This window comes from Condylura cristata, unplaced genomic scaffold (genome assembly GCF_000260355.1).
Source record: "Condylura cristata isolate star-nosed mole 26May11 unplaced genomic scaffold, ConCri1.0 scaffold00013, whole genome shotgun sequence".
Classification (NCBI taxonomy): Eukaryota; Metazoa; Chordata; class Mammalia; order Eulipotyphla; family Talpidae; genus Condylura; species Condylura cristata.
Window position 1 is genome coordinate 9,338,307 of NW_004567114.1, and position 10,551 is coordinate 9,348,857.

General features: G+C 49.2%; 1 protein-coding gene across 1 annotated transcript in view; it reads right to left on the reverse strand.

Moving 5' to 3' along the window:
- Positions 1-2,212: 2,212 nt before the first annotated feature.
- The window catches only part of KCNK13 (potassium channel, two pore domain subfamily K, member 13), a 69,154-nt gene continuing 60,815 nt past the window's right edge, over positions 2,213-10,551 (reverse strand). Inside the window, exon 2 of the mRNA XM_004681631.1 lies at positions 2,213-3,148. Coding sequence (XP_004681688.1) covers positions 2,256-3,148 — 893 coding nt within the window. The 3' untranslated portion in view covers positions 2,213-2,255. The remainder of the gene's footprint in view (positions 3,149-10,551) is intronic.

The following is a 10,551-nucleotide window of genomic DNA, read 5'->3' on the forward strand; positions in this document are numbered from 1 at the left end:
TCCATCCATCCATCCATCCATCCATCCATCTATCCATCCATCCATCCATCCATCCATGCATCCATGCATCCATCCACCCATGCATGCATCCACCCATGCATGCATCCATCTATCCATGCATGCATCCATCCATCCATGCATCCATGAATGTATCCATCCACCCACCCACCCACACAGCCACCCCCACCCATCCATCCATCACAAATGTACTACACTTCTCTCCTCACACTGGTTCTGAAATGCTTCCCTCAGGGAACCCTGAGGTTCAGAGAAGAGCCACCTTTTTCCCCAAGACCCAAGAGGACTGCTTGGCAAGCTCACCATAAGTTCATTTCCCCTCTCCATCCACATTTAGCTTAAAAGTTTATGCCAACTTTAGTGCCCACTTAAGTAAAGTCATGTGTTTTGATAAAACATCTTGCAAAAGTTTAGTAAACCTGACCTTTAGGGACACTGATGAAGCCTTCCTGAGGCCAATGCTCCCTGGTGTCTTCGAGGTCTCTGGGGACCAGGTTGGAGCAGCTGGGGCCTGCTTAGTTCCAGTGTCTGTAGCAGGAACATGGAAATCAAAAAATCCCCTTAAGGGCAGGGGCCCGACTTGTCTCCCCACCCCGCCATCCCCAGTCCCCCGAGTGGTATGCTCACTTAGCGGTCAGAGGACCCAGCACCCCCAGGGTGTCCCCTTTCACAGTGATACAGGTGGTGGGTCTCAAACTTAGGAGCAGCCAACTCTAAGCCCATAGCTCAGGGAGCTGTTTATCAGAGGAACTTGTGCTACTGAGCACTTCCAGTCTTGTAAGGAAAATATCTGGGTTTGCCCTCTGCAACAAAGGTCAGCTCAGGAAGAAGGGAGAACTGAGGGAGGTCCTGAGGCTGTGGAGAGGGATGAGAGTCTGGACTCCCCAGCCTGAGACGGGGGTTCTCCTAGGTCTCCCTTACCAGCCCTGAGAAGTCAGACAGGAACAAGACCTTCATGCCTCTGTTTCCCCGGGTGAAAAACAAGGCGTTTGATGGGATGGCCCTTATGGGTTTCTGGCTCCATGTTTCTGCTCATCATTTTGGTGTTCCTAGAATTTCTGTTTTATCATTACTATGCTTTTCTTTCCTCTTTTCTGAAAGTGCTGTGTACTTCACGCTTACCACATGAAAGCAACAGCTACCTCTTTTGCACTCTGCTCTCCTCTCCCTCCTCCTTCAATACTCACTCCTGTGTGTCTTAGGGGACCAGCAGCCCTGTTCTCAGACGGACGGCTCATCTGCTTGGGAGCGCATGTCAGGAGACTTGTTCCAGTCCCTGGGGCAGAACTGCCACAGAGTAGGCAAGAGAAGTCACACTTCAGAACTGACCTAGCATATTTTCTCAGCCAAGGATCTAAGATGATGCTCATATCCTTAAAGATTCTTCTCCTGTTCCTCTTTTCCTGATCAACACGAATGCCTGTTTGAGTAGGCCCATTCCACCCCATAATGAACATTCATTAATCTGAGTTAATAAAATGAGCATTTATTAAACGTCCAGTACTAATAAATAGTCAGCCATGTTTCTTTACAACAGGCCCCCAGCCCTCGTAAAAATGAAATAGTCTCAGTGACCTTTCAAAGAGATAATATGATGCTATGCTCTATAGTTAGAAAAGTTTGCCTCCACCACCACCTCACTGTGGTTTAAAAGGCCTGAAGCTAATTTTAGTTGTCTCACCGCACTGAGGTCCCCTAGCCTCCCCTGCCAAGCATTGAGGTCTTAAAAATCAAAGAAAGGAAAAAACAACAAGCTGCAAAACAAACAGAAGTGTAGAGACAGATCTGCTCTGAAGGACGCCTGCAAACAGCCAGCCAAGACAGTGCCCAGAACCTCCTGCCCTCAGGTTTTTGGGGCTTGCTTCAGCTATTCAGAGTGAGAGGGATCTTCTGGAATTTTATTTCCAAATGAACAGAACAGCAGGACATCACAGCTTACCTAAGCCCCTCCCTTCTGAGGTGCTAAAGTCCTGGACCAAGATGGATAAGAAGAGTGTGATCTCAGGCTGTGATTCATTGTTAAAAGACTGAATTTAGATTTAAAGCACAAAGACCAGAAGCAAGACTTTGAGGCTTCAGTTCCCACAGCCCTAGAGGTGGTGGCTTGTTGGAGCCAAGATCAGCTTCCTGAAGCTGGACTGGAGGTGAGCGGGGGCTCCGTGGTGCTCTGGGCTGGGTGCAAGCCCCCCACGGCCCACGCTCCTGAGTCCTCCATGCCCAGCTCCCACCCCTTGCTCCTACCTGTCCCCACTCGTCTCTACCAGCCTGTTGTTCATTATGGCAAAGGCGCCCACCCCCCCAGAGAATTCATTGTCCCGGGGCAGGGTGCTGGCCTGGTGGGGGCAGCCATTGGCTGTTTCTGACAACTGCTTCTGGAGGATGGCCAGCGAGACCTTGTTGGCTACCAAGAAGTCCTTCATGGAGATCATCTCCCCAGAGAGCCGCCGCCCATCTGTGTCACTCTCCATCACCCCGTCCGTGTCTATGGAGAGGTTGCCCCGGTTCTGGACGTGGCCAGGCATGACCACGTTCCTCCGGGACTGCAAGAACCCTCTCTGGCACAGCTGGCAGCACCTGCTGTCCATCTTCCTTAGGATCCAGTTCATGGACTGTTTGATGAGGATGGAGATGACGTTGAACAGAGAGTAGATGCAGCAGACGCCCATGAGGATGAAGACAAAGTTGGCAACGTGGTAGAGGCCTTGGCTGTCATACTGGGCGCTCTGGCTGCTGACTAGGTCCCCGAAGCCAATGGTGCTGAAGGCCACAAAGCAGAAGTAGAGCGAGTCTAAGTAGCTCCACCCTTCGAAGGAGGTGTACATGGCAGAGGCACAGCAGGAGATGAGGAGGGAGGCCAGGCACAGGATCAGCATGACATAGTACACGGACGGCTTCCAGCCGGCCAGGCTGTCCGCCTGCCTCTTCCCCGGGTTACTCGTGCTCTCCTGGGGCAGGGCCCCTCGTCGCTGGAGCTGCCGCTGGTGACAGGACTTCATGATGTAGGCGATGACGGTGATCAGGCGCTCTAGGAAGAGGTTGAAGAACAAGATGGTGCTGGCACAGCCAATGAGGCCATAGAAGATCAGGAAGATTTTTCCTCCCACTGTCACTGGAGTTGTCATCCCAAATCCTGCAGGAGACAAAAAATATCAGGAGAAAAGAGTGAGGGGAGGTCTTTGCTGTCGATGGGATCAGAGACATGGCTCTGAGGGTTGGCGAAAGGGCCTAATAGAACAGTTCAGGGGACAGCACAGTTCTTTGCCCTAAACTTCCTAGGAACGAGAGGAGGCCTCTCACTTCCTTTTGCAGTCATCAAGGGTTGGTCAGAGATGAGTTGCTGAAAGCCTCTGAGATGCCATTGTGCAAGTCAGAAAACAGGCAGCTCCTCCTACAGGTGCTGCAGGCAGTGAGAACGGCCCAGAGATGAGAATGTGGGCTGAGATTTCAGCTCCTCCTTGCCCCTCTGCTAGACGTCCTTGGCCAGTACACAACATGAACAACCGTACTCAACTAGCTCTGATAAAAAAAGGTGCATACAGAGAGAGACAAGACCTCTACCGACTCTTCAGAATTCATTTATTCTCTAAACACTCACTCAGTGTCATTCTAGGAATGAGAGTTACAATGAAGGAAAGGATGGATCTGGTCCCTGGCCTTGTGGCGCGCTTGTCTAGTGTGGTGATCACAATATCCGCAGAGCCCTATGGGACATTTTTTTTCCATATAACTATATTTAGTTATTTTTACATCACTCTTCATTTTGTGCATTTTTTTCATCTAATTTGTAATCCCCATGGACTTCCCACCACCAAATCACCCATGTGCCATCATCATGGGCCCGTGCGCTCTTCCTGCCCCAGTTTGGATCCTATTCCCATCTCCACCCCCCGGACAAATGTCTCTGGTTTATAGTTGTTCATTGTTTTTACTTTATTACAATTGCTTTCCCCCTGTCCCAGGATCCCTTACGCTCTTGCTATGAGTGAAACCATCCAGTATTTTTCTTTTTCTTTCTGGCTTTATTTCACTAAGCATGATCTTTTCCAGCTCCATCCATGTTGCTTCAAAAGGTATGTATTTATCTTTTTGATTGCTGAGTAATATTCCACTGTGTATATGTCCCACTTCTTCTTGATCCAGCCATCTATTTTTGGGCAGTTGGGCTGATTCTACATCTTCCCTTATGGAAGCTTCTAAGAGGTGCATCCTTTTCAGAGTTGGGGTTCTGAGATGTCTAAGCAAGGAGACTTGAAAGCTAATGAGGAGCCAGTTGGCAAGAGAGTGTGCCTATGTGTGCAAAGTAGGCATGTCTGTGTGTGTGTGTGTGATGGTGGTGATGAGAATGTTCTAGACAGAGAAACAACAGGTGCCAGCATGTGTAGAAATTAGAGCTTTGCTCAGGTGTTCCCAGATTTTAAACAAAAGTTTAAACATCTTTCAAACAAACATACACCTCAAGATCTGGGAGTGAAAACTGAGCTGTCGGTTGTTACAGAGTTTGATGAAATATGAAATGTTTTTCTTGCCACCTGCTGCTCATTCTTGACCTTTCTACCCACATAGACACGGCACTAAGAATATCCACTGAGGACAACAGATGCCACTAAGAAGAATGAGCAATAGAAAGAGCAGTGATCCGCTTAGCCTGTCTCTCTGAGGGGCATGGGACGCGTGTGTCACTTCAACAGTTCATGCCATTTAATCCGTTCAAAAATCTGTCCCGACCCACATAGTTCCTTCTCCCTGTATTTCACAGGTGCACAAATGAAACTGTCACCTTTGGTGCTTTTCAATACACGATTCCTGGTGCTTCAAGCCTGAGGTCATGTGAATTGTGTCCAGCCCTGGGGGGCTGATGTCTAGCTGATGGGAGGCCTGTGGAACGTGGGCAGGTGGCGGCCAAGGACACTCTCCTGGAGGTCGCCTTGGTCTAGCTCCCTCAAACCATTTCAGATCTGTTTTAAGGAGACTGTAACCCCTTAGACAGCTCTGGGGACAACCCAGATTCCCAGGAACAGAGTGACCAGAGGGGCCCTGGACAGCCCCACCAGGAGAGGGGAGTAAGCCTCCCAGTGTGCTGCCAACTCTATATTCTTTCAAAAATATAGTCAAGGTCGAAAATGTACAAGTTTCGTTTTGTGTCTGTCAGAGACCAAGTTAAAGCAGATGCTATAGAGCCTCACTTCCCAGCATGTGGCAACACTTGCCAATGGCATTGCTCCTGTACCGGCCGTTCCCTTTATTTTTCTGGAGTGTTTTAAAGTAAATCCAGGCTTTATTTTCCAACATAACTATTAGGCCATTATCATACCTAAAGGAGTTAACATGAATTTCTTAACATCAAATGGTATCTGGGCTATGCTCATGCCTCTAAAAAATAGGTGTTTTTTTTTAAGATTTATTTATTTATGCATACAAGAACTGGGGTACATCCCAGAGGTACAGGGGTGAGAGGATTCACCAGAGACAGAGTGGGGAGCAGAACAGGCAGATCTACTGAAATACACAGCTCAGGGGAGCAGTGGGGAGACAGGAGAGGTCTGCTGCGCCATGTGGGTCAGCTCCCTGGCCGGGGATCAAACGTAGGCTGCAGTAGCTGCAGATAGCTTCATAGCGCTGGGACTTAACCCCTTGTGCCATAGGGAGGCCCTCAGAAAACCCCTTTATGCACCTTACATACAAAATTCCCCTTAAATCTCATAAATCAGCAGCAAGTCACTCCTGAAACCAGGCTTCTACAAGATTTCCTCTTGGATGAATCAGGGTTCAGCCCAGTCCCTGGGGGAAGAGATGAAGCCTGGAACCACCAGTACCTTCTGCAGACAACCCAGCAAAAACAACATAAAGGGGAAAAAACAAAATTCCTCATCAGGTAGTTTCAAGCACAGTAATAACAAAGGTGATTTATTTTCCCAAATGTTTTATCACTTTCATTACCTTTAAACTGAGAATAATGTTGTAATATTCTGGCATAACGTCGAGTCTTCTAATTACCTAGGATTGCAGGCGTCCCCTGGTTCAGAAGTAACCCTTTTACCTCATTCTCCATATGCAGAGAAATCAACATTTGATGTTCATGTACTTTTTCAAAATCTTTTTGATTTGGCAATTTTAAGCCTCTTTGTGTGGGATGAAACTCCTGAGGAGTTTGTGGGTGTTTTTAAAAAAGACTCCAATTTCAATTTTGATGGAAAAAGGAGGCAAGAACAGACCTCTTGGATGATTCGGGGTTGGGGGGACATTCGGAATTTCAGGAAGGGGGCTGGGGTGATGGAGAGGCGGAGCGCGGGTGGGTGTACCCTTGAGGTCCTCACCGGGACCTGCAGCTGTCCCAGAGGAGGGGACTTGACAGCGTTCCAGCCAGGCTTTTGTTACAGGTAGGGAAACTGAGGTACCAAGAATCCGTGAGCTTTCCTAAGACATGAAGGCCTACATCCAGATTCTCCACCCACACTAGCGTCCTTTACTCTGGCAGCCAGTGGTCAGTTATTTCTGAAGATGGTATGGAACAGAGTGCTCCCATCTCTCTGGGCACCTGTGATTCCTTTCGGTAAGCAAAAAAAGCCTATTTCTCTTCTCCTTGAAGGCTGAAGGCCCTTCAGACCTGCTCTGCCTGCTAGTGTGGGAAGATGCTGTCCTGGTTCCGGACTTAACCAGCCATTTCCACCTTCCCTCTCTGGACCCTCAGTCACCTCGGAAGAGGGACAACCAGCTGCTGAAGGGAGTGCTGGGCTCCCCCAGCCTCACAGATACGATGCCATCTTGGGCGTTCCAGCCCCAGTGAGCCCTCACAGGGCTGCAGGCACGTGTGTTAACTGGTTGCACCACAGACAGTCAACACCCCCAGCTGAGCCAGCAGAGGCAGACAATTGTGCGAAACACCATGTGGTTGCCGAAGCTACCAGTTTGGGGAGGTCGTCTCTCTGGCACTTGGGATTTTTTTCCACAAGCCTCTTCTGCCTTCTTTTCCTTTCCCTCCAGTTCCTTCCTCCACTTTTCAACCATAATTGTGTACAGGGACTTACAGGCGTTTTAAGAAGAGGCCTGTGAGGGATTTGGAATTCAGTGGAAATGTCACTTGTAAATCAGCATGTTGTTGAAGCTTTTGATCTGACGGAACAGGGTGTGCTCCTGCCTCATTTTAACCACCTGAGAGGCTGCAGTGGTTTTGACGAGCACTTTCTTGATGTCCATGCTGAGCATCTTTCACTGTGTCTCAGGGTACTTTGGGCATCCTTCTTTGCACCGGCCCACGTTTGTGCATTTCCTGCTTTCTCACTGGCTTCCAGGTGGCGCAGTGATGCCCAGGGCCTGAGTGCGGCCTCGAAGGGCCCCAGGCTCGCTGATGGACTTCTGCCGCGTTCACACCCTAGGCTGGCTTTCCCGTGCTCTGCTGGGCCATCCTTCTGTCTTGTATATCACTTATTTCTCTGGTGAAGAATTACTTCTAACATTTCTTATGTTACTCAATATTCCACATGGTGTGTAGATTTTGAGAACATATATATTGACAGTGTTTTTTTTTTTTTTTAAAGATTTATTTATGCACACCCCATAAGAACTAGGGTACAGGCCAAAGGTGCAGGGGCAGTTAAGAGGCTTCATCAGAGACAAATTGGGGACTGAAATACACTGCTGAGGGGAGCAGTGGGGAGACAGGAGAGGTCTGCTGGGCCGTGTCGGTCAGCCCCCTGTTTGGGGATTGAACTCGTGCTGCAGTGGCTGTGGATTGCTTCACAGTGCTGTGCTTCTACCTCTTGTATCACGAGGAAGGCCCGCTATTGACAGCGTTATTAGCCACTTCCTGAGCGTGGAACACAGAACAGACCCCTCCAGGGCTGGCTAATGGCTGCTGAGGGATCACCTGAATTCAAACTCTCACTTACCTCTTCACACAGTGTGTCCTGTGCTCAGTGACACCAGGCAATATAAAAACAACAGAAAATGCTCATGGCATGAGCAGGCGAGGAATTACATGGGCAAACCAGGGTTGGGCCCTGTACGCTGTGGCTTTACACCAACATGCTGACATAGTCTGCAGGAAACAAGCCACTTGCAATCACGTCACAGCTGAGTGGCTGCTGTGCACTGAGGACAGAGGTTGCCTGTGCTTTCCAGTGTCCAGGCTCTATCTGTGGAAGAAGAGCTGTAAATCTTCCCGATAAAAACGTGTAAGGAGGGCCCTCCCTGGAGGCGCAGTAGGTTGGAGTGCTATACTGTGAAGCTAAGCCAAGCAGGCCGTTTCAGTGCGAGTTTCATCTCCCGCCCCAGAGGTGACCCACATGGCGCGGCAGACCTCTCCTGTCTTGCCCACTGCTCCCCTCAGCAGTGTCCTTTGTCCATCTGCCTGTTCTGCTCCCCACTCTGTCTCTGGTGAATCCTCTCACTGCCCATGCACCTCTGGCCTGTACCCCAGTTCCATATGCATAAATAAAATCTTTTTAAAAATGCCTTAAGGATTGGGGTTGTGATGTCAAGTATTCACACTCAAAATTTACTTCCTCCTGGAACATTTCTAGATGCTGAGGATGAGTCAGGAGAAGGCAGAAGGGGTGGTGGGAATGAGGGCGAATGTTAGTAGTTATTAGTTCCCGAACACTGTGCCGCAAGTGTGGCCAATGTGGGACGGCCTTGCCTGTCCCCCAGGAGCATTGAACGTGGTTCAGGAGACCCAGGACACCCCCACCCCCAGAATGATGCTATACCACCCACACTGCGTTTTCAAACAAGATAAACATCTTTCCCAAGTCACCTGCAGTGACAAAGATGGTGGAAAAGTATAGAGCAGCTTCAGGGAGGCGGGAATGTCCAATCTGGTCTGAACACCCCCTGGGCAGTGAAGAGGGCAGGGGAGACCTAAGGAATAAGTCTTGGGCTTTAGTGCACATACAAACTCCCCTAGGAGCTGGCTAAAAACTGGGCTTTCCAGGCTCGCCTGATTCCCATTCAGGAGGTTGAGTGGGGTCAGGAAGCCTGCATTTCAGTCCTGTGCCCGTAGGGATTTTGCTTTAAGGAGCAGAGAGTGTACTCAAGGAGCCAGCACTGGCCGGGACACAGCTCCCGAGGTGCAAACCCACAGCTCCGCTTCGAGATCATCCAGCAAGTCTGGTTTCCAAGGGCCTCACAGACTGAAGCATCTCTGAAGACAAGAAGGAGCCCGGAGGGAAGTAGCATTTCCATTGGCCACCTGAGCTACCTCTACAGCAATGACGATGTGGATATGAAGTGAAAAGTTCTTCCGAAAGTTCAGGCTATTTCTGGAATTTGCTATTTTGATGGTGCTTTCATTTTGTCAACAGTAAAGCATCTTTGACAAAAGGTTATGGTATCACATGTAGTAACAATGAAACTCCCAGGGAACGTTTGAAGTAGGGGATATTTCCAGATTCTGGCACTAAGTAGTTTACAAGTCATAAGGAAATCACTGCTCTGCTAGCTGTACAAGTTGAAAGCTGCGGTTTGCGACAAAGGAGTCTGAATCATTTGCATTACTGTCAGTCACAGGGAATTTTGTGCTCGAGGATAACAAAAATTGGCCTCATGGGGATCCGAATATGTCAGCTCCTAAGAGGAATTTTACAAATTTCATTTCCTGGAGAGACACTGAATCACAGGGGCACTGAGCTCTGTTTTGTGCTTTCTCGAGCCTTCTCCTCCTTCCAGACATCTACCTCGTCTGACTGCTGGAATCAGTGCTGTCACTGCTTCTGACTTCACCCCCATTAAAAGGGGGAGTCATCTCGTTTCCTTATCTCAGGTAGGTGTCACAATTCCGTGGCTGCTTAACTTTCAAATGGTGAAACTACTCCTTAAAAGCAAGCACCTGTAATTATGTTCTCCCAAGCTAAATTGCCCTCCCCCAGATTCTGGAGAAGTGGTTCAATTAAGTTGAATGTTACCACAACTCAGGACACAGAGCTAAAGGAAGAGGCTTGTTCTGCGACCTAGTGAGAAGCCGGACGTCAGCCATCTGAGGGGTCATGGAAATGGCCTCTTTACAGTGACTATCTGTACCAAGTACCGCTGCCAGTCTTTTAAAATGTCTCCCTGCTGACAAGGGTGGTGCAGGGCTCCCCTGGAGAGGGGATGGGGCCTATTGTTCTGTGTGCCCTGAGAGGTACCCAGCCCACCTCTCTCCCCAACCCCCACAGCCTCCGCCACAATCCAGTCAGGGTTCTAGTCTTCCCCCAAAGACCTGGGGAAGGCTGTGGCTCTTGGACACTTCATGATATTTGGGTGTGTGAAGAAACATGAGGAGCATCAAGGCCTGACTCATGAAAGACTCAAGGAACAAGTGTGTCATCTGTAATATTATATGGATTCTTCCCTCCCCAGTCTTTTTTTTTTTAATTTTTAATTTATGCATACAGAACTGGGGTACAGGCCAGAGGTACAGGAGGTGAGAGGATTCACCAGAGTCAGAGTAGGGAGCAGAACAGGCAGATGGACAAAGTACACTGCTGAGGGGAGCAGCGGGGAGACAGGAGAGGTCTGCCATGCCATGTGGGTCACCTCCGGGGCTGGTGATCGAAC